General features: G+C 52.2%; 10 protein-coding genes across 10 annotated transcripts; 4 read left to right on the top strand and 6 right to left on the bottom strand.

Annotated features, from left to right (window-relative positions):
- Positions 1 to 744: 744 nt before the first annotated feature.
- BDZ83DRAFT_588784 (glycosyl hydrolase) lies at positions 745 to 2271 on the top strand (the record flags this gene model as incomplete). Its single annotated transcript, XM_060506174.1, has 1 exon — positions 745 to 2271. One exon carries the CDS (start codon positions 745 to 747, stop codon positions 2269 to 2271), a length of 1527 nt encoding a protein of 508 aa, XP_060359983.1.
- BDZ83DRAFT_636570 (RmlC-like cupin domain-containing protein) lies at positions 2132 to 3226 on the bottom strand. Its single transcript, XM_060509261.1, has one exon. It carries the CDS (start codon positions 2915 to 2917, stop codon positions 2474 to 2476), a length of 444 nt encoding a protein of 147 aa, XP_060359982.1. The 5' UTR covers positions 2918 to 3226; the 3' UTR covers positions 2132 to 2473.
- Positions 3227 to 3561: 335 nt separating this feature from the next.
- On the bottom strand, positions 3562 to 4679 carry BDZ83DRAFT_588743 (amidohydrolase; the record flags this gene model as incomplete). The annotated part of the gene is made up of 2 exons (XM_060506167.1): positions 3562 to 4500; positions 4563 to 4679. 2 exons carry the CDS (start codon positions 4677 to 4679, stop codon positions 3562 to 3564), a joined length of 1056 nt encoding a protein of 351 aa, XP_060359981.1.
- A 579-nt stretch (positions 4680 to 5258) lies between these two features.
- On the bottom strand, positions 5259 to 6831 carry BDZ83DRAFT_73407 (FAD dependent oxidoreductase). The gene is made up of 3 exons (XM_060512934.1): positions 5947 to 6831; positions 5645 to 5885; positions 5259 to 5573 (listed from the first exon to the last, which is right to left on the bottom strand). The coding sequence occupies exons 1-3, from the start codon at positions 6746 to 6748 to the stop codon at positions 5330 to 5332; spliced, it is 1287 nt and encodes a 428-aa protein (XP_060359980.1). The 5' UTR covers positions 6749 to 6831; the 3' UTR covers positions 5259 to 5329.
- Positions 6832 to 8019: 1188 nt separating this feature from the next.
- Positions 8020 to 10034, bottom strand: BDZ83DRAFT_636565 (GMC oxidoreductase). Its single transcript, XM_060509260.1, has 3 exons — positions 9659 to 10034; positions 8402 to 9569; positions 8020 to 8316 (listed from the first exon to the last, which is right to left on the bottom strand). Exons 1-3 carry the CDS (start codon positions 9933 to 9935, stop codon positions 8106 to 8108), a joined length of 1656 nt encoding a protein of 551 aa, XP_060359979.1. The 5' UTR covers positions 9936 to 10034; the 3' UTR covers positions 8020 to 8105.
- Positions 10035 to 11972: 1938 nt separating this feature from the next.
- Positions 11973 to 13425, top strand: BDZ83DRAFT_73248 (uncharacterized protein). Its single transcript, XM_060512899.1, has 3 exons — positions 11973 to 12324; positions 12442 to 12940; positions 13018 to 13425. The coding sequence occupies exons 1-3, from the start codon at positions 12152 to 12154 to the stop codon at positions 13297 to 13299; spliced, it is 954 nt and encodes a 317-aa protein (XP_060359978.1). The 5' UTR covers positions 11973 to 12151; the 3' UTR covers positions 13300 to 13425.
- Positions 13426 to 14626: 1201 nt separating this feature from the next.
- On the top strand, positions 14627 to 16009 carry BDZ83DRAFT_588772 (major facilitator superfamily domain-containing protein; the record flags this gene model as incomplete). The annotated part of the gene is made up of 2 exons (XM_060506171.1): positions 14627 to 14745; positions 14842 to 16009. 2 exons carry the CDS (start codon positions 14627 to 14629, stop codon positions 16007 to 16009), a joined length of 1287 nt encoding a protein of 428 aa, XP_060359977.1.
- Positions 16010 to 16097: 88 nt separating this feature from the next.
- Positions 16098 to 16709, bottom strand: BDZ83DRAFT_73034 (uncharacterized protein). Its single transcript, XM_060512840.1, has one exon. The coding sequence runs from the start codon at positions 16553 to 16555 to the stop codon at positions 16187 to 16189; it is 369 nt and encodes a 122-aa protein (XP_060359976.1). The 5' UTR covers positions 16556 to 16709; the 3' UTR covers positions 16098 to 16186.
- Positions 16710 to 18154: 1445 nt separating this feature from the next.
- BDZ83DRAFT_656052 (uncharacterized protein) lies at positions 18155 to 19273 on the top strand (the record flags this gene model as incomplete). Its single annotated transcript, XM_060510842.1, has 1 exon — positions 18155 to 19273. The coding sequence occupies one exon, from the start codon at positions 18155 to 18157 to the stop codon at positions 19271 to 19273; it is 1119 nt and encodes a 372-aa protein (XP_060359975.1).
- Positions 19274 to 19476: 203 nt separating this feature from the next.
- BDZ83DRAFT_588707 (uncharacterized protein) lies at positions 19477 to 19957 on the bottom strand (the record flags this gene model as incomplete). Its single annotated transcript, XM_060506163.1, has 3 exons — positions 19477 to 19513; positions 19573 to 19756; positions 19816 to 19957. 3 exons carry the CDS (start codon positions 19955 to 19957, stop codon positions 19477 to 19479), a joined length of 363 nt encoding a protein of 120 aa, XP_060359974.1.
- Between the last annotated feature and the right edge of the window lie 2143 nt (positions 19958 to 22100).

Here is a 22100-nt window from a genome sequence, read left to right as displayed (position 1 = left end):
GGCGAATTGTCAACGTTGTCTTAAGCGCACGACGGGGGGGGATGTCACCTTCCCACTTGGTAGCGGCAACCCCCTCCAGCTCCTCCACATGAAGCAGATATGGAATTAAGCTTGATAGTGTTCACCGGAGTCCCATCCGTACTTGCAGTCCCGTTCGGTAACTGTGCCCGGTCCCTTGCTTTCGTCTGTCTACATCGAGAATGCGAGTATGTCATGAAGAGCCTATTCCGCAAAGTTGCAGCACTTCGTATCTTGCAATTTCCACGAAAGTCCTAGCTTGGCTGCCATTACCTCTTCTAGGGCCTGTCTCATTTACTCTAAGTTGCTAGTTACATCCTGTGCCATCTTCTCATCCCCTCCCTCTCCTTACGGGCTTTCTCGAAGCCACCAAACGCCTGTGAGTTCGGAGACATGGCTTCCGTCGGTATTCGATGTGCACCCTGCTTCAACAGGGCTTTCGGTATGTACATGTTTTGATACGAGGAACGAAAAGATATGCGCTATCAGTGTCACATCCCGTCATGTCCCCGCACATACGCAGCAACGATACTTCTTTCTACCCCTGCAACTGATCAGGCATGTTTAATAAGGCAAATTTCCATGTCGAAGCAGGTCGTTGAACCTTGATATATCGCAAGCCATATAAGCTAGCTTCTAGCGCTGGTCCGGCTCTCCCCCACGTTACTCGTCAGTACTTACTGCAGTTGCAACTTCTCCACAGACTTTGTTTAGGCTATCATCGAGATGCCTTCTCTGGCCTCCGTCGTCGTCACTCTCCTGCAAGGCCTATGTGTCGCAGTCCAGGCCCAAACAACAATCACGTCCACCGGAAACCCCATCATCGCCGATGGAACCTACTACACAGCAGACCCGGCCCCCTTGGTCGTGAACAACACAGTCTACATCCTCACCGGCCGAGACACCGCCCCTGCAAGCCAAAATGCCTTCATCATGAACGAGTGGGAGATGCTCAGCAGCACCGATCCGCGTCCCTCTGGTGCCCAATGGCAGCTGCGCACCAATATCGCCCGCCCAGAATCGGTCTTCAAGTGGGCTGCGTCAGGGACTGCCTATGCCTCTCAGATCGTGCAGGGCCCAGACGAGAGATTCTACCTTTACGCTCCCGTCACGCAGGCCTCGACTTCGAATCCTGATCGATTTGCTATCGGGGTTGCCGTCTCAACTAACCCATGGGGTCCTTTCACGGATGCTCACCCTAGTGGGCCTATTGTCTCGCAGTCCGTCCCATCACCGGGGAACAGCATTCAGAATATCGATCCGACGGTTCTTCTCGACGATAATGGGAGGGTCTATCTATACTGGGGCACATTCGGCCAGCTTCGTGGCATCGAACTCGCGACAGATATGGTCACGACTATCGGACAAGCCACGGCAGTCAACAGTCTAACGGGCTTCTTCGAGGCTCCATGGCTTCTTAAGCGTAAGGGAACATATTACATGCTCTACGCCGCCAACAACGCCGGTCCAGATTCACCATGCACACCGACCTCATACCACGCCTGCATCGCCTACGGAACCGCCTCCTCGCCCTTAGGCCCGTGGACATTCCGGGGCGTGATGCTAGACATTGTCTCTTCAACCACGTCTCACCCGGGTGCCTTTGAGTTGAACGGCCAGTGGTACCTAGTCTACCACACCCGAGACGCCACAGGAGGAGGCCACTTCCGCCGCAGCGTGGCACTCGACTCCATGACCTGGGACGACAACCAGTCGCCTCCACGTATCAACAAAGTCATCCAGACCCGTCGCACCCAGCCCGCGGCACCAGCAACCCGCAACATCGCGACCAAAGCCACAGCAAGCTCCGTAAACCGCACCCCAATCCAGTACTGGATCAAATCAATCAACGACGCATGGATCCCCGGGAACCCCTTGCCGCCAGACTACTGGTGCTCCTACGACGGCGCTGCCTCCCCGCAGACCAACACGCTCGTATTAACATGGCCTTCGGCGGTGACGCTGAACGGCGCGAGGATGGTGCTTTTCGCTGACCAGCCCGCGGGTTCGAATATCGGGGTGCCGCCCCCTGCGAGCTGGCGGATCGAGTACTTGAACGGGAGCGGTGCGTGGGTCGCGGTTACGGCGACGTCTGCGTATCCTACTGCTGTTACGGATAACCCTGCAATTGCCAACTTTAGCCAGGTTTCGACGAAGAGTATTCGTGCGGTTTTGGTGGCTTCTGGTGGGAATGGGCAGTATGGTGGTGTTGGTGTAAAGGAGTTTGAGGCTCTTGCTCCTACTGCGCAGTAAACACTCATAGAGCACGCACATGGGAGGTTCGTCCACGCAGGCTATTGGAGTTCCCACTCCTCATTCAGCATGTATATTCTTCCATCAAGAATCCGTGTCCTTGAAAACCCCCACACGACCTTGCATATAAGGATCCCGTCCCAACGTCCCAACGCGTCTCCTTACACATAGCGATAACTCCCAACCCAGAACCGCCATCCTATCAAAGCTTCGCCCGAATCTCAGGCTCCCCCAAAACCTCATGCTTAAACCGATACACAATATCACTAAACCTCCCCTCCGGGAAAACATAAAGCCACGTCATGGTCTCCCCTTCGCCGCAAAACACACCGTGCTCCGCGTCCCCGGGGATCCACACCAGCTGGTCCTTGGACACGGCGTGCCGCACGCCGTTGATCTCAACCTTCCCGCTGCCGGAGAGCACGTAGTAGATTTCAGCCTGCTTGTGGCGGTGCAGCGCCAGGCTGCCGTTAGGCGGGCAGGTCGCCACGCCGGAGCTGAGGGAGTCGGTTACCGTGCCGGGGGCGGAGACGAGGGTGTGCCATGTTGCGTTGCCGCGGGACTGTTCGGGGAAGGATTCTGGGGGGTTTGTTGTGGAGGATTTGAGGTCTACTATGAGGGGCGATTCTGGCGGTTTTGATGCCATATTGTTTTGTGTTTCCTTTCCTTGCCTCGGCACAGAAACTTGGGACGGTCGTCGTGTATAAGGCGCTCAGTTACTATCGTGATTTTGGTGATGAAGAATTATATTCATGTGGGGAGTCTTATATCATTCGTCATCTACCCCTCCTATTCCGACTCCAGTGAACTAAGAACAAGACGCCGTCTTATCCAATTTTTTACGTGACGATGGTGTCCGTTGTTCGTACTATATTGGTCGGCGATGTGGAGACCCCACACCACTAGTCCGGCAAGAAATGCCTTGTTGGGCATGTCGAGCCTCGGGGTCTCAACTCTTTGTCCGGATAAGATAACTACAAACAATGACTTCCGCTGCACCGAATGCTTCATCGATTGGCGCTGACATGATGCCTTTTTTTCCATTTATGTTGCTTGCACACGATGCGAAGTAACATAGACGAAGGGCTGCTGATGGCACGCTCACCAGGAACTCCCATTAGTTGGTTCTCTATAGAAAGGTATTCTGATATTGGCGTGTGGGCATAGCCAGAAGCCTTCGATTTTGACTTTATTATTGATACTGACCTAATCTCACTCCATTAACAGTGAGGCTTCTACTAGAATTATCTTCACTCCAGATTCATGGATAACACCAAGGTGGCCGGTGCATCATCCGAAGAGTTTCGCAGCATTACCCCTTCTCACAGCTTCGACCTTACTCGTGTCGTTGAGAGACTCCTCCACATCTTGATCAAACTTGATTCTCCCAGTCTCAGCCATGGTCCAAGGCGTGAAAGGCGTATCCGTTCCCCACAAAAGCTTCTCATAGCTCACCCACCGGAGCAGAGGAGGAATCGCCCAGGTGACCGGCCAAGGTCCAGCGAGATCAAAGTAGAAGTTTTCTGCTAGTTTAGCTTTCATGAACGACTCCGTGAGATTGGCATCGGGCATGCTATAACTGACGATCCGATCTAGAGTGGGAACGAGACCGCCGCCGGCATGAGGCATAATCCACTTGATGCAAGGGAACCGCGTCGGAATCTTGGAGTAGAATAAGTCTGCAAATGCGCGAGCCGTGTCGAAAGGGAAGTCAATGGTCGGCGCTCGTTCTTGCCGTCCTGCTACCGGCCTATTCAGGCTAAGCCATTCAGGCGGCGCGATCCCGGGATCTTCTCCGTCGATGGAGAATCTCAAATGGTTATGCTGGGTGCAAGGTGCGGTAGGATGTTCAAAGATTGTGGCATTCACCTCGTTCAGAGCCTTGTAGACTGGATCAAGGTCCGGGTCGCCGAGGTACATCCCGTAGAAGTTGGACATGAGCACGATGCCGTCAGGTTTCGGGTCCAGTTGGGTGAAGCAGTGTTCAATTTCTTCCACGGATGCGCTCACATCTGGGAGGGGCAGGGATGCAAAGAAACCAAACTTGTCGGAGTACTTGGCTTTTACTTCGGAAGCATACTCGTTGACTCGTCGTGCGAGTTTGATGGCTTTCTCTGTCGCGGACTTTGATGGTACGGAAAGGTATACCCCCGGGCTGGAGATGGACAAGTACGATTTCTCGATATTTTGCGCTTCCATGAACTTCAGATGTGCCTCGGGCGTCCATTCCTATCACCCCGTGTGAGCATATCGCAGAGCTGTTTCTGGTCCATGTAGAGATGGATACTTACGGGAATCCCGGGCATGCCATCGGGCCCAGGTAAATGCCCAGCGTCTCTGAGCGCTTGCGCATAAAAGTCTGGGAGGTAGTGGGCGTGCACATCTATCTTCGTTTTTGAGGATTCCATTTCAGTGCCTCCGAGTGCAAAACTCAACAATTGGCCGATGATGATGAAGTAGAGAAGTGACATGCTAGCTAGGTATGAGTTTGGACTAAACGTTTCCGTTCTGGGCGAGGTTGGTGTCAATGAGAAATCAAAGCAGTAAGCTTAGTTGACGTCTTCGGCCTAGGCACTTAGGCGAGCTGCAGTGATCATTAAATACAGGTGAAGGACGCCAATACACCAGCACATGTCTACTGACCCCAGCCTTTCCACGCTGGTTCCTGCGCTGCGTCACAATGGCCAGCTTGGGTTCCCTTTGCCTCGCAGCAGCGCGCATAGCGGCAGATACGAGGCGCCACGCTTGCAATTGCCTAGCAGTCATTCGCGCAAGTTTATTACTCATATGCAGCTATATCGATCGTCACTTACAATGGTGGGGAGATGGGCCAGGGCTCTTGGACTTGCCAATTGGTTCATTCTTAAGTCGACATCGAGTTGCTCATCGTGACTATGTGCCGCGCCTTGGAGGGTAATAGGATCGCGCACTAATTACCTTCCAAATTGTGCTCTACTTTGAAGCAAATAATAATGAGCGAGCTTATCGATCAGATGTCCCCCTCTCTCATTATCATATGCTAACCACCAATTCCTACATTTATTCACGCCCGAAGCAATCACTTCAGATCACTCAATTCTCTTCTAGGCCAGGCTCTATGAGTGGGCGATGGGAATGATCGGTCCCATGACCATTTCTTTACCAAAGTCTCCTCAAGGCATCCGTCGAGCATTTGCACCACATACTTACCTAGGATGGGCAGGAACTTCCAGCCATGGAATGATCCGCAGGTTGCGACGTAGAGATTCTTACTCGCAGAGTGTGGAGAGATGATAAAGTCTTCATCGGGCGTGACGGCCTCCCTATCCCATATATCAGCAAAATGTTGCTTCTTGTAGTTTGCCTTCAGTCCTTCAGGAACATGTATACATACCAGCAGATACGATAGTCCTCGTTCTTGAAAGCGTCGCTTCCATTTCCAAACAGACTCTTTCCAGCATAGTCGACGTCCTCTTTCAGAGCTTCTGGGACCTCAAGCTGCGCATAGTCGACTGCCGGGGGAGGCGCAGATATCTGGCTTCCGTTCGCATGTGTCTGAGTGTTTCTAAAGATGATCTGGCCCCAGAACTTCAAGGTCTTGTCCTTTGAATGGGGAACACTTCCGTTGCTCGCGCCTACGATAAACGTTAGAAGTTTATTGACAGAAATATCGAGTTGCCACCAGCTCTTCCATACCTCGTGACGGCGGCACCATGGAGATGCCGACTGGCCCGTCATAAAGGTCCTTTGCATTCTCCCCAGAGACAGGCGTGAACCCCTCGGTAACAGCTGCTGCCACGAACCTGTCACCAGCTTGAAGATCCTTTCTCTCGGGTGCGCTATCAGCAAGCAACTTGGCCGTATAAGCGCCCGTTGACAGGATAACTCGTGAGGCAGTGATACTCTCACCCTTTGACGTCTTGATACCGGTCGCAGCGCCCTGCTCGTCGAATTCAATCTTTTCAACTTCTGCCTCAACATACTTCACCCCAAGCTTCGCAGCCTCTTCAATCGTTCTCTGCAATGCCTCCTTCGCCTCGCCCCATCCGCTATTCTTATTGACAAAGACCTCCTTCACACCAGTGAAATCAGCATCCTTGAAAATGCCACCATACTGCTTCTTGGCCTCCTCGACAGAGAAAGAGAATAATCCAGAGTCGACTCCGAGCTTCTTATAATTCTCCTGCATTTGTTCTGCAAAGTTGTTTGGCGAGACCCAGTAGACGCCGCTTTCATGGTAGTATGGTTTCCAGATCGGGTCCTCGGACCAGTACTTTTTGGCTTCGAGGCAGAGGCGCATATACTCGATATCGACATAGTCGGCGCGCACGACCTTGTTCCAGTCCCAGGAGGCGGCGACGCGAATCGGGGCGTCGTAGGCGTTGCGGTCGACGAGGGTGATGCTGGCGTCGGGATACGCGCGGATCAAGTGCAGGGCTGTGGAGGCGCCGAAAACGCCGGCGCCTATGATGAGGTATGACTCTGTTGAGGTGGCCATTTTCAGTATACGAAGGTTTTCTTTTTTTGTCGACTTCGCGTCAGCGGAAATTAGACTAACGACTATGAGTTCAACTTTCTAAGTCGGCCGCATCTTAGTCCCCGTTGTCGGACACTGCCCGCACTTCATCCCCGTCTTATCTTCTGACGTCATGTGATCAAGTCGGCACGCAATCGGCTTTGGGCCGAACAATCTCCACTGCAACATGGAGCAGGTCACATTCATCAGTTTTGTCTCGAAGATATTGGTGGAGGTGTAGGTTTATTGCAATGTTGCCTTTGGCACATCTTAGAGTTGGACTCTATCCAAAATACCATGCTGGGGATGAGAAGTGAAGGATTCTATTCAGCTTTGACTCTTTCCCCGACTCTGATTAATACTTGGAATCGAGTGAGTAAATTGAGACTTTCCTTCCATGCCGTCTGCAATCTCATCGGCGTAGTCGGCGTTACCGTTTAAACTCAGTAAACAACAGTCTCCATGGTATCAACAAGACTTTCAGGCCCTTCGCTCCGGCTTTCATCTGGTTCCACCGCTGCTCATCCCAGATGACATAGCCCCGTCGCCTTAACTCTATTGGCACAAACCCTCCAAAGACGTTGGAGTGTCGTCCGTTCCTAGAGCCCACGCCAGCGGTGGTGAAAGGGGCGAGGCTAAGTTTGTGAAGAGGAAGAGACAGTGTGGCTGCGCGAGTCGCTGAACTTAGAGTAGGTCAGTATTGTCACACATATCATGTCTTTGTAGCTTGATGCGATGATACAAATTATGTCGTACCAAGGGAGGTAGCTTGCACTACGATCTAGGCTCACAGCCACAGTCATAGGTTGACTGAGTTGCTTTGCCACAGACATCGGCACACTGCATGTCGTTCGGGTTAGCTCTAAGCGACCTTGGGCAAGAGATCACTGAGAAGACATTGTTAACATTTCATAGAGATGTCCAAGGGGCCTCGGCATTTGATACCATGCATTTAGGAGTTCCTGCAGGCAGTGGCTGATGAGAACTCTGCACCTGTGGATCGGATCGGATCAATCTAGGGGAGCCCGGTTATATGAGTGAACAAGCTCATCTTCATGTATTTGGTATCATGCTGTTACATATTATGATATGTGCCATTGGCGTGTGTGTAGAAGGAAGTTCCAAAGCTTCTCTATCGTTCTTACATCAATGCCCAAGTACGTACTCGGACTTGACATGGAAGCTTCACTGCGCACACTTCCCTCCAACTTTCTTTCATTTCTCAGATCAAGTCAAAAGAACATTTCTTAAGCAGTGGCTTTATTATCTAAGTATGAGTGGTACTGATTTGAACGGCCCGTAAACTCAATGCTAGCGTTTGTTTCTCGACCCGTGACAATCACCAATACCACACATTGCGCCATAGGCTCGACCCAATGATATCTGCTGCCTGTTCTCCAAGCGCATAAGTAGCTACCTGTAGGTTTGCCGAGATAGGAACGGGGAACACGGACGTGTCGACGACCCGGAGTCCTGATACCCCCATCACTCGTAGGTCACTGTCTACTACAGTGCCCATGGCGGCTGTGCCGGCAGGATGATAACATCCACTACAGAATACCCCGCGTCAGTAAAAAGCCGGAAAATATTGTAGAATTGTGTAAAAGAAAGGAAGTATGCGAGGAAGTGACCTACCCAGTGTGACTGCGTACCAGGGTGTCTACCTCTTCATCGGTGGAATCCGCCGTCAGTGGGTGATCCGTCCCATCGCCGTCAATAATCTCTCGACCCATAATGGTCATGTTGGATGACATGAGCCTGACAGCCTCTCTTATCGTCTCTCGTGCGGCGAATCGGTCAAAGTTGGATCCCAGAAAATTTGGGTCGATAACAGGGTCGTCCTTGATATCGGCAGACTGTAATGAGACGGATCCACGACCAGTGGTAATAAGAACGACGGAGACGAGCATGATGGCAGATCCGTCGGCCGAGATGCCGCTATATAGGAGTTGATGAGAGGAAACGGCACGTTCCCGATTCAGAAGTGGATGCAGCATCGGGTTGGGGGAGATGCCGCCTTCGTCCTGGGCGATGGCGTCGGCGAGGCCTTTTCTGGGAAGCTTGGTGGCGGTGATGAAGTCGCCGAAGCCGCCAAGGTCGTACTGCGGCTGCTCAAATAAGGGGTTGCCTGATCCCTTGGCCCAACCAGCGGAAGGATCGGCGAAGTGCCAGAATGTGGGGAGGAGGATGTGATCGTGCAGGTTCTGGCCGACGGCTGGCTGGTCCAGAATGACGTTGATGCCGTGCTCTCGGAGCATGTCTGCCGGTCCGATGCCGGAAAGCATCAGTATTTTTGGCGTGTTGTAGGCGCCTGCCGAGAGAATCGTCTCATGCGCAAAAATCTTTGTGCCGTTCTCGAGTTGAATGCCGCGGCAGACAAGGGGGCCTCTAGGGGACCGGTCCACAAGGACACGAGCGACGAGGCTGTCAGTTAGGACGGTGATGCCGTCGAGGGAGTACACCAGGGACGCCAGCTGACGCTTGCCGTGGTCTCTGTTTTCTTGGATGTTACCTACGCCGAGATTGTCGCCGCCGTTAGAGTCGAGAGCGGGCAATGGGTTGACGCCGAGTTCTCTCCACGAGTCCATCAGTGGCTGGCGAAGTGGAAATATACGGCCCATCTCCACTGGTGTTTCGATCTTGACTGGCCCTTGGTGTCCGTGAACCGACGGATTTGTGGTCTGGTCCCAAAGCGTCTCCGTCTTCCTCATGTACGGCAGCTGGCCCTCATACGTCCACCTCTCGTCGTCTACCATCTCGCCCCAAAGGTCGTAGTCGACCTTGTGGCCGCGAACCCAGGCGCCTTGTTCATTTCTCGTAAGCGAGCATCCAAAAAGCAAAGGGGAATTGAAAGACGTCGGCTATATGTCCGTCATATTCCTGGCCACTTACCTCCGTTAATGGCAGTGCCACCACCCAAGCCCTTTCCAGCGAGGGCGGACATAGTTCGATTGTCAACATTTACTTGTGGCACTGAAGTAAACGACCATGTGTGATTACGGGTCACTTCGGGGTCCGTTTCGATTGCCTTCAAGTCTACAAGCTCATGAGTGTTGGGGCCAGCCTCAACTAGGAGGATTTTGAGGGTCGGGTCTTGCTCAAGGAGTCGGTTTGAGACGACGGACCCCGCAATTCCAGCTCCCACCACAATGCAGTCCCAGATGATCATTCTGATGGAATTTGAAGGTGTCGTGCTTGGAAGAGGGGAAATCTAACTGAGTGGGTGGAACTAAAGAATCGTTTTCCGAGGAGACGAGTTGTTAAGTACTTCCTTTCACAAACGCACGGCAGACATGATGTGGGCTTCATATTTACGGGAGGGGGTAGAGTTAATGGAAACCAAGGGATGAAAAGAGACATCATTCTTAATTGTGTCTCTGACAGTGGAAAACAGCTTCATACCTAGAGGAAATTCGGAAGAGACCATGACCTTTCACGCGAAGTGGTCACGGCAGTCGGAGTTGTGGGCATCTAGGGGTGTTTTTGGAATGTTGGCAGGTACGCTGTGTAACGGTGACACAGAGCCGAGATGTTGAAATTAAGACACCCCGTGATGCGGACACGTAGATTCTCGCCGATTTTATTTATTTGACTCAATAATTGATATAAAGGATAGCTTTCAAGCTATGACTGAAGTAACGCTTGAAGGTGCTCGGCATGATGCATTGTAGTGATGTAGCGGTGTTGTTATCGCTAGATGGAGGTATGATCAAATTTAGCGACTTGTCGCTAATAGATGGCCATGCCGCTGTCCATAGATATCCTATCCTTCATACTTGTCGCTGCTTTGAAATGCTTCATGCACTTGGGCAGCAAAACTTGGATAAAATCTTGTCCTGTTGATTCTTGACCGCGTGTGAGTAGAAAGGCCATGGAACGATGAACACCGAGTTCTTAATTCTACAATCAGGGCAAAGCCCATTCATACCTAGAGATATTATCACATCCGATAATGATTGTCATTATACAGAGGGAATTGATCGGTTCTTCGTGAGACCATTAGTCAAGTCACAGGAATTCATCGATAGCGACGGCTATAACGACATGAATAAAAATACACAAGAGATTTGTCCAGTGGCTGTATAAGCTACATTAAACGTGAGGTTGGATGGAACATACTGACCATCAATGAAGGAAAGTAACAGCGGCTTGCCAGGTGTAGCGCTTGCTGAATTTGAGCTATCCATGAAGTCTCGGTAGGCAACCAATAGATTAATATGACGAGGAAACTTTTGACTTGTCTACCCTTACATTTGAATGGAAGTTGAATGTGCTCCTTCTGAGCAAAAGGCCTATTTCTTGAGAGTCTCTAGCAGGCTCGGTTGAGTCCTCAACTCAACTTGGCTGGTAATCATTCACATCAATTGATACGTTCATATCCGTATATCAGAAACTTTCGACGTTTACCGGCTCACTTTTGATGGGGGCTCCAAACCAGATTGCCTACAATCCTCGCTACATGTGCCGGGTTGGTTCCCACTGGTGGAGGACAGAGTTAAACGAAAGCACCATAATCATACCATTTACCACTCATACGAAGCGAAATAAGTAGAAATCCTAGCAGAACGCAAGCAAGAGATCACGAGAAGGAAGTAAAAAGGCTTGGCCATGAGTCGCTCTGAGTACATCACCTTGGTTTGGATTTGGGAATACTGATGATGGCTTACTATGTACATATTGAATGGACCTGCCTTTATGCACTTGTCTCTGCAGTAACCGAAGTCAGTTGGGCGGTTCGGAGCAAGTCACTCTCAGAAGCCCATGTGGCCCATGGACTAATCCACGGACTCACACCGTTATTTAAACATCATGAGACCTTTTCAGCTTGCTCACTTGCCCAAATTCCGCTTTCCATCTAAGACCTTATTGATGCCGGCGTTGGCAGAATAATGTTCGTTATCATTCTAGAATTTGAGGAGGCGCAGCGACTCACGACTGAGGCGGGCCGCGTATGGGGGACGAGCCGCATAAGGTGATAATATTTCTTCTGCATACAGTATTCTTGTCAGCGAGTCCAGGCTCTGAACTGCTAGAATTTCCTTGGCCGGGTGTCATGTAGCCATGCATGCGCACCAACTCAGTCTAGCTGCGGCACAGCTGTCGCCCGGCCAGGGTGAGACCGTGAGAGGCCGGCTCGTACCGAAAGCACATTTGTTCATTACTACATGTAGCTGGACAGAGAAATGCCAAGATCGTGGGCTCACATGTTTTGATCATATTTGGAGGAATTATTTAAGGCGCTTGTCAGCCCGAATCTCTTTTACGTTATTCCTGCATCACCCATATTCTACCACCAACCACGGATTCAACGTACTCCTCAACGCAGCATTGCTTCGATCTAGATTCTAAGATATAATAATTTTGATTTGATCAGGTAGCTTCAAAATGGACTATCAACCTTATATAACAGGATCCGTATTACGGAGCGTTCTATCCGGCCTTGTAGTTCTCCCCGCCTTGGGATTCTCTGTACTTGTCCTGCGTAAGCCCGGTGCCAGGCACGATCACACACGCCGATGGGTCGACTTTACCAAGATTGCCCTCGGACTTTGGAGCATGTGAGAAATTTCTATCATCGTTGCTTGTAGCTTTCACCGCACTTCCGGAGAAAGCTTCAACGGTATCTGTTCCAACACAATTCCGGCCATCAGACTAACACCGCCGACGCCTTTTAGATCTGAACTCCTCAGTCTCATTTACTGGATTGTCATCACAGTCTATTACGCTCGGCGGAAAAACGGCTATTTCTCCTTTCCGAATGAACTTGTCAATGTCTATTTCGTCGGTGGGCTGATCGGATACTTTGGCCATGTCGCGCTTCTTCTCGCCTTCTTTTCCCTAGCTCACGCCTTGACTCAGCTTCGCAGCGGGGCCGAGAGCGACGATTCCAAAGCCTATCGCATCGGAAGAAAGGTGGTGCTCGGCCTGTCGGCTCTAGTAACTCTGGTAGCTGTGGCAATTTTTGCCTGTCAAGTCGCTGAGACGATCTTGTTCGAAATGCTCCCTGGCAGGGACCGCTATATACCAGGTGATTGGGACAATGCGATCAGGCTGGGACTTGCCGCCCAATACATGGGTGTCATCAACCTTGGCTTTCTCCTCGTTGCGGCCCTCGGTTTTATTGGCTATGCCGTTGTATCCTTCAAGGCGGCCAGGAGCAGTCCAACTCAAACGGTAAGCAGCCTCTTCTTGATCTTAGAAACAAGGCTGAATCCATCTGAATATGTTGCTAACCCGATCTTGCTGGTTAGGCGGCCACTCTTCTGCTTATTGCAGCCTCTCTCTGGCTCATAACCAGACTGTATAGCTTCATCTCCTATATCATGGCGATGACGAATCATTTTTGGGGTTATGGTTCAACGTACATTGGAGCCGCAGTTGTCGATATGATCCTCTACGTTTGGCCATCATTTGCAGCTCTCATAATCCTCTACGTCTTAGCGTCTGACAACACGTACAGTCTCTCAACGCTTCACTTAGAGGAAGAAGATGATGCGCAGAGGATTTGGGACGAGCGAACACAAAGCATTTGAGATCAGCGTGCCATGTGGCGCGGCTCATCAGCAAGACTTTATGCCCCGATCTTATGACTTCATATATGCGTCTCTCTTCCTTCTGATAGCTCTCATTTGCGAAGGTAATATCACCCAGGCCTAGAGAATGGTGAGATTGTTATCAATGTACGAGCGACAACTTTGAGAATCAAACACTTATTACTCTCGAGAGTCTACCTCCCGCATAGAGATTTCGAAAGCGTCGATCTTGCTCTCTGTCTCGAGCTTTCATGAAAGTATGAATCGTCGCGGATAAATGTTGGAACATTAGAGGAGAGTCAGTGTACTAACGGGAAAGGTCTATCACTCTCACTTAAGTAGCATCTGTCAGGTCTCTATATCACCAGTGAAAATCAAGAGAAGTCGCGTAGATACACGAGAGCAAAAAGCAGCAGACACCCACGTTGCGGGATCGGCATCTTATGATGTTTGGATGGTTCGCCATTGTGCGGATAGTGGTGCATTGCTGGAGCTTTTCAAGTCGTGGCATCTGAGAGGCGTAGCTGTTAAGGCTCTACTTTCAATAAGCTCGATTCAGCACCACATTATACGGCTAGTCTAAGTGCTCTACTAACTTCCATCAAGCTTTGCCAATATCCACATCCCAGCACAAGGCGCTGTAAGAGGCAAGCTCCGGGGAGTTATTACAGCAAGACACCGGCTCCAGCTGAAACTTGCCGCCTTGGCGACGGGATTTCTTTACCCAGACGCGTCGTCATCGGATTCGCTGTCCACAGCCCTGTCAAGCAAGCGTTTCCCACTCTTTGTACGCTCTCCTTACTTTTCGGCACTCTCTTTCCCCGTCAATTAGTCCTTTCGCTATCGTCTCATTACTTCACTTCATTTCATGTCTCTCATTGCGTTCGTCCCTTAGTATCGGCCTCAAGGAAGGAAGCTTGAGAAGATGCCACGTCTATCAGACGAGGTAGAGGAAGAGCACCTTCTTGGCGCCGAATATTCGGACCACGAAGGGGTGCTACCAATGGACCCGTCCGAACCGTCCCCCCGTGCCGGCTTCCGAGCTTTCCAAAGACCTCCGCCGCCGAAATGGAGGCGGCCCTCCTCCGGCGATGGCGGTCTCGGCGGTGCCCTCGGCGGGGTGGTCTACAAAGCCGGCTCGCGTCTCAATGCCGCCTTGGCTCCGTTCCGTGCCCGATCGCCGCGTACCATCATCTTTATGCTGGCCCTCCTCAAATTTGCCATTACCATCAAGGGCATGATGCTCATGCTGCCCATGATGAGGCTCATCGAGGATGACATTTGCCATAAGCACTACAAGACTAGCCCCACAGAAATTATCCCTGAGATGAAGTGCAAGGTCGACGAGGTGCAGAAGCAGCTTGCTTGGCTGGGCGGGTGGCAGTCTCTCATCGGTGCCGTCGTAAACTTCCTCGTCGCCTTTCCTTACGGCGTCTTGTCAGATAGGTAACTCACGATTCCTCTCCCGTGTGGGAGCAAGATTGAAGTTATCCTACTGCGTGTCCATTCACCTTATCGCTAACACAACTTCCGTACGTTCAGCATCGGCCGCAAGGCAGGCCTCGTCTTCGCTTACATCGGTACTATCGCCGCCTTCAGCTGGTCCCCTTTCATTCTGGCCAACTTCCCCCAGCTGAGCATCTACTACCTCTTCTTCGGCTCATGCTTCTTCTTCTTCGGCGGCGGCATCGTCGTCGTCTTCAATAACGTCTACGCCATGGCCGCGGATATCAGTACCGAAAAGGATCGCGCCTCAAACTTTGTTATCCTGTCCGTCGGCGCCGTGGTCGGTGGCGTGAGCGGCCACGTCTCCGCCGGCTTCCTCATGGAGAAATTCGGTCCCTGGGTGCCGATCCGTATGGTGTTCATCCTCACCCCGTTCGTGATCCTCATCATCATGCTCCTGCCCGAGACTCTCCGTGTCAAGCTCGATAACGGGAATGAACCGCCGAAACCGCAGCTCCCGTTGGGCGACGCCATCAAGGAAGGCTTCCTCAAAGGGCTGGTCCAGCTCAAGGACTCTCTCGCGATCCTCAAAAACCGCAACATTCTCCTCTGCCTTGTGCCCTCTATCGTCGGCAACCCAATCATGACGGCAAACTCCTCTACTCTACCGCAGTACGTGAGCAAGAACTTTGGCTGGACCCTCGCTCAAACCAGCTTCCTCCTCTCCCCGCTGGGCTTCCTACACCTCGGCACCCTCGTTCTCCTTCCCTGGGTCTCAAAAATCGTCGTTGATCCCCGCGGCCGCTTCCGCCGCACCGGCTTCGGCAAGGACGCCCTCCTCGCCAAGGCGTCCTACATCATGATCGCCGCCGGCGCCCTCCTCGAGGCCTTTAGCCGGGAGATCGTCGTGTTCCTCCTGGGTCTTGTCTTCCAGACCTTTGGTTCGGCCCACAATCCGCTCGCGCGCGCCATGATCACCGAGTTTGTCGATCCGGAGCACACGTCCCGGCTGTACGCGCTCACGAGCATGGTCGATACTCTCGGGTCTCCGCTTGGCGGACCGGTACTGGCGTGGGCGTTCTCGGTCGGACTTGAGAAGAAGGGGCTGTGGAAGGGGTTGCCGTGGTTCTACGTTACGTTCTTGGCGTCCTTGACGTGGGCAGCGCTGATGCTTGTGGAAGAGCCGAGGAAGAAGGGACCCATTCACTTGGAGACGGAGAGCACCCTAGAAGGATTGGACTATGAGTCAGGGGCGGAAGATTAACCCCGGATGAGGCTCATCTATCATTCGATATCGTTTGCTTTGTTAGTGGTTTCATTGCATTGTTTTCTTCTGGGATAGATAAGGCGGTACAGGAACTGGGTTAGATGGATTAACAAGCATAGACTGGGTATTTCATGTAAAATTACCACGACTCGACGGTAACGCAGGCTACCGTGGTCAGCGAGGAATGGGTAAGCAGGCGTTCTGGATCAATTCAATTAGAGATGGCCAATATACCGCGGACCACTTCCGGTTGCTGGGCGAAGAATTGACAGCCAACTGACGGGCAGGGCCGACCATTTTCATGAATGAGGAACCATGCCGCCGGTTATTGAAGTTGTCAACGGGGATCATCCCCGACGGGGCAAGACGATTGTGGATTCCCGCCGCCTCGTTGGCATCGATAACATCAGCTGCCATTCGCCCACGTGGCTGTAACTGGATTTCAGGTGTCAGTCGCGCATTGGGGGAGACCCTCGAATGAGTATTGTTGTGAGTGGTACGCAAGGCTAACATGAGGCATGCGAGACTACTTATCTGGGTCATCTATATCATTAATGAGGGTATTTGTTCTCTCGTGTGCGATTCTCTCACGATGGACCACAGGGTCAATGCGCATGAAATTGGGCATTTTCGGGCTTGACCGCGGTGCTGGGTGGGTTGCCTTGATCTTTTTCTTCAGTTTGTTTCTGTTGTTCGTTAGGCATCGTCATGCCTTAGCTCCTCAAGACTGCCGATGAACATTGTCACCAAGATCGCTATGATCTCGATGCCATTAACAATAGACTCGATGGCCCGGCGGGTGGTGCATATCGTCATCGTCATGGGTGACAGACCAGTCAGTCGGTTCAAAACATGAACTCATGGCCTCTCCGCTTGCAAAAAGAAGAGCAGATCAGGAAGCACCAGCCACACCGAAACCACTTCCCCTCTGTTGTCTTCGTCAGTCTCCAGGTCCTACCCAGTTCACAAGTGTCATGGTCAATGGGCGAGGATCCCTGCTGTTTTTGTGATTACTGGCCACAAACATCAGCATCATTCCAAGCGATTAGATCGTGTTAGGTCTTATCCAGGTCTCTCGAGTTTCACAGCGGCGCCGAATCCTTCGATTCTTGGCAGGTTTCTAGCGTGTGGCTGTTCCCACCCTCATCCCAGTAGAGTCTCTGTGATCAACAGATTCTCCCTTCTGCGGTTACTCTGAACTTCTCCATGAGAGATCCGTAGAAATGGAAAAACTGCGAACATTGAGGGCCACAATTGGGCGGCAACAGAGAACAGAAGCTCGATCCGCTGTGGCTCAGTTTCAACGAGAGTGTAGACTCTAGAGACTAGTTCTCTCTCCCGCCACGTCGGACCATGGCGCAACCCTACACTAATAACACAGCACCGATGATCCCAGCTCACAGCCCAATAGTTCAAACCGGAAGAGTGTTGACTGATTTCCTCCTTCACCAGTTCACCACACCCATTCCCCGGTGTTGCCCCATTTCGCCGCCGCCGCCTTCTCAGTTTAGTCTTCGCCCTGCTAATGCGGTTGGGTGGTAAGACAAGAGAGGAAAACCAGACCCTTCTTTTGATCCGTCCACAGCTACGGGATTACCCACCCCGCACTCAGTGGGCGCCGCCGCTGCACCGCAGAGGCAACCCGGCCGAACAATGTTCAAGGGCGAGGGTCTGATGTCATGGGGTGCCACGCTTGCCATCGTTATGCTATGACTCTGTTGCTGGGGACTTGGAGGGAAAAGTCCCATTTGATCCTTTCTGCCACCGAACCAACACCGAGATGGGACTATGGTTGGGCATTCATCGTGTCTGCCAAGGATTGCTGGGCGAACATATAATGCCCAGGCCTCGGAGAGAGCCCCCCGTCGTGAGGTTGTGTCACTGACAGCTTTTCTTGTGTTTTGACTCCATCGTCAAGAACCAGAATTTAAGTAGAACCAAAACCCGCCTGTGTATTGTTACTCGAGGCTTCACCACAACATTTGTACCTCACGATACCCTCACGATACCCATTTAGTATTTCATTTTCTCATACTTGAGCTCTATATATCCGTTCGCAAACAATAATACCTCTTGTACCTATTCTATCATCAAGCAAAGCAGCCGCTGCATTTCCCTCTATCCAACAAAGACAATAAAAACATGGCCACCTCCGACTTAGAATCCAAAATCCGCCAAGCAGCCGTCAGAAACCGCCAGCTCCTTGCCATCCTCGCAGACACAGACAACGCCATCCCCGACCTACGCCAGCAACGCCGTCTCATCACAGACCTAGACCACCAGCTCAAAGAATCAGACAAGAACATCCGCGCCCTCGACACCCGTCGCAAAAAGGAACTCAAAGACCATGAAAAGTTCCGCGACAGTGTCATGCGCCGCTTCGTGCACAAGGCTGTCGGCAAGCGCGACAAATTCGACGAGCGCGCCGCCCGCGAGGAGCGCGAATACTTTGACGTCCTCCAGGACGAACACCGCGAAAAGGAGCTCAATAAGAACGTGAAGGAGCAGTTGAGCGACGCGCGTGAAGCGAGCAAGGCGCTTGAGGTGGAAGCCAGGCGGCATGATGAGGCGCAGTGCGAACTGGATAGCCTCTATGATTCGATCTTTGCGGGCCCGACGCCGAGTTATCCCGAGGAGGACACCCTCGAGCAGTCGGCGGAGCAGGCGCTGCATGAATACCACGACACCCGTTCAAAAGTCGAAGCTGAACAGCATGCGATACGCCTTCTTACGGATGCGATGAAGCGGATGGGCGACTCGCTGCGGCACATGGACGACGCCTTAAGCCACTCGCGCATGGATATGTTTGGCGGCGGGACGATGACGGACATGATGGAGCGGAGTGCGCTGCAGCGCGCCGAGAGCGCGGCGCAGGAAGCGAGAATGTTGGTGATGCAGGCGCAAAGGATGACGCCGTATATCGGAGACCTGCCGCCGATTAACATCAACCACGGGAACCTCATGGGAGACGTGCTGTTTGACAACATATTCTCCGACATGGCGTTCCATGATGAGATCAAGAAGTCAAGAATGTCGATTGAGAAGTGTGCCCAGGTTTTGAGTCGGTACCTCCACGAGACCAGGGACCGACACATGTATCTCTCGCGGGAGCAAAAGGTTCGCGGTGAGAGGTTGGAGAGCACGCGCACGGCGCTGCAGAAGGAGCGGGAGAGGCTGTTCGAACAGATTGCTGGGGGAAGTAGTGATATGAAGTTTGCGTCTGCTTCTTCGAGTGCTATGCCGGTTGGATTGAATCATTGAAAGGTGGGAGGATTGGTATGAGTGTTTGACCGCTCCCTTTGGCGTGGAGCACAAGGAGTTTGCATAATGTAGGCAGCTTTAGATACCAATTTGCATGTCACATGTTTTAGTGTCAAGATACGATTTATTGTTCAATACTTCAATTGGATTTCATTTCGTCATAGTATATCTGTCCGGCCGTTGATAATACACACGCAAACTATCTAGTAGTCCATTTGCTCGTGGCGGCCACGGCGCTCACTGTACCAATCTGTTAGTCCCCGTCCGATGTGTATTTGATGACGTGAAGCTTTGCTTACGGGTTGTACTCGTCCATGTCACCGTACTGCTCCTGGTACAGGTGCTCAGCCTGCTTCTCAGCGTGTCTCTTGGCCTTCTCGCGGTCGATGTAGTCCAAGCCCTTGGTCTCGAAGAGCTTGTCGACCTCGGCGCCGGCAATACCAGCAATCATCTCCTTGGCGAACTGGTGCTTGACGGGCTCACCTGTTTAGAATGACGATTAGCAGAAGGCTTGGTTGGGTCTAGGGAGTTGCGGTACATACCGTTCTTGCGCTGACGGTCCTCGAACAACTTCATGGCCTCAAAGGCAGCGCCGCCGGCAACAATCTCGTGGGAGAGCTTGCCCTCGTGCTGGCCCTCGTAGACGGCGTCACGGTGCTCCTTGGCTTCTCCGAATCCGAACATTTTGATTGATTTGGTGTGGGGTTGGGTGGGTGTATAAAGTCAATTGGTTTGTAGTGATATAGTTGAGCTTGAGAGTGAGGTAATATGTTTTTCCAAGTCAAGAATGAGGGAGCAGCTCGAGGGGTTCTTATGCCCCTCCAGCAACCAGTTCAAGCTCTCATGTGATCGTCAAGGGGCCCATCTAAGCTTGCTCTATTTCGAGAAAACCCCTTAACCTTCCTGTGCCCCTGGATTCACACTGCCCGATGACATGATGGAGGGGTCGATCCGGCACCCCTCGACCCTCATCCGTCAACGCTGGCCACGCCTGCCTCGCCTGCCACCTTTCACGGAGGCCGCGTCCCACCGATTCATGCTCTAGCTCGCGAAGCCATTGGACACAAGTTGGGAAACCGACGGGAGGCCTTAGCTGAAGCATCAAACCCTTGACGCGGCGCGGGGTGGCAGGAGGGGTCTAGTCTAGCTTGACCCTCATCGAAACCAGTTCTGACCCAGGAAAGGCACGTCTTCAGAGGCAAGCTATTGGAGGAGCCACTGCATGGCGTCTGGCGTCTTCTTTGCCGACTTAGCCTTGCCCGACATGGGCCTGACGTAAAGCCGTGGATGTGTTTTGGCGGGGTTACTCGGCACATCGGCAGCGCTTTCGTTCTCGCTGGAGTCGGGGGACCTGACGAGTGACGACGGCTTTGTCCGTGTTTCCACGGCCGTGTGTCTTTCGTGGGTTATGATTCGAGGGACAGTCCGAGGAGGGGGGTTTAGACTCCAGAGCCCACCTCAATCGTTCTCTTCTCTTTCTCTCTCTCTCTCTCTCTCTCTTCTTGCATTCAAGCTCTCGGGTCAAGCAAGAGTAGCCAACGGCTATGACTGAGCAACCCAACACTGGACGAACACAGCTAAACAAAGGTTCTTGTCCACAAGCCTCCCTTTGAAGTTTGCAGCCAATTGAGTTAGATTCAAGATTTGAGATGTTACCCGGAATTCCACGCTTGTAGCCGATTCGGTCAAGCCCCGCCGGCCCGGGGACTTCGGCATTGGGAGCTGCGTCACTATATCAGCCACCCCTGCTGGGCTGAACCAGAGACGGAAAAAACAACTGGGGATGCGCTGCGGCAAGAAAGCTTGACCGTCGCGCGGCTAACCGGCAAAGAAGGTCTCCATGCGCCGCTGCCCCCCTGTGTCTCCCATTGGAGCTACCATATCCAGTCTTGTTACACAATGATGCCCCCGTCGGGCGCCTCTCTCTCATGAGGATCGAGCAAGTGAAGCGAACAAACGTCTCCAGCTCTTATGCAGCTTCGGCATATCCAGCCCACATAACGTTTGATCTTGAAGAAAAGACAAGTCGACCCTGCATAACTTCAAGTGAAGCTGGAATCCGGGTCTCTCTTCAATGACGTGTTAGGAAGCTCCGTGCAGCGGGTGTCTCAGAGACTCTTCAATCCGATGTACTTTACAAAGAATAGGGGGGGGGGGATGAGGGGTAGCTCTCGTAAGGTGGGCGAGAGTTGTTTATTCTCCTCTGAATCGTCCAAGTTCCAAACCAATTCCCCCTCACCGCTTGAATCGACGATTCCAGGCCCTCCTTCACGACAAAGAGCGGACGGAACCTTGACGGGTGCCATCCGGGTCCAAGAAGATAGCTTGGATGGGCTGCCGCTTGGCTGACTGACTGGTTAGTTGGCTGATTGGGTTGGCTGGTTGGCTGGTGCTGGCATTCCTGTTCCAAGGTTTCAACTTGTGCCTTGGAAACTTGCATCCGCCCGGCAGCAAGCTCAGTCATGCGTGAGGCTTTCATAGACCGCTGGTCCGCGGCCCTCATAAACCTGCTGATCTTACGAATGCTGCTCCAGAAGAAGCTTACGCATTGTGAGTAAACGTGAGACTGTGGTTTCGTCACATTGCTTTCCTCCTTCAAAAGACCTCAAAACACATCTTGTGCTCGAGGCTTTGGTGAATTTTCGTTTCAATAGGCGAGGCCCGCGTGGTGAGGTAGCTGCCAGATCATCGATGGCCCGGCACAAGACGATCACCTTTCTTGGCAACAGCGGGATCATGCATCGTCGGAAGCCCCCCGGCTTGGCAAGGGTCCAGACGCCAGGGGTCCTAGTGTCCACCCTTCCAACAACTAGTGCAGATAGCTTCA

The sequence above is a fragment of the Colletotrichum acutatum genome (assembly GCF_030867785.1).
Source record: "Colletotrichum acutatum strain CBS 112980 chromosome Unknown BDZ83scaffold_130, whole genome shotgun sequence".
Lineage (NCBI taxonomy): Eukaryota > Fungi > Ascomycota > Sordariomycetes > Glomerellales > Glomerellaceae > Colletotrichum > Colletotrichum acutatum.
This window is presented reverse-complemented; position numbering and strand designations above follow the sequence as displayed.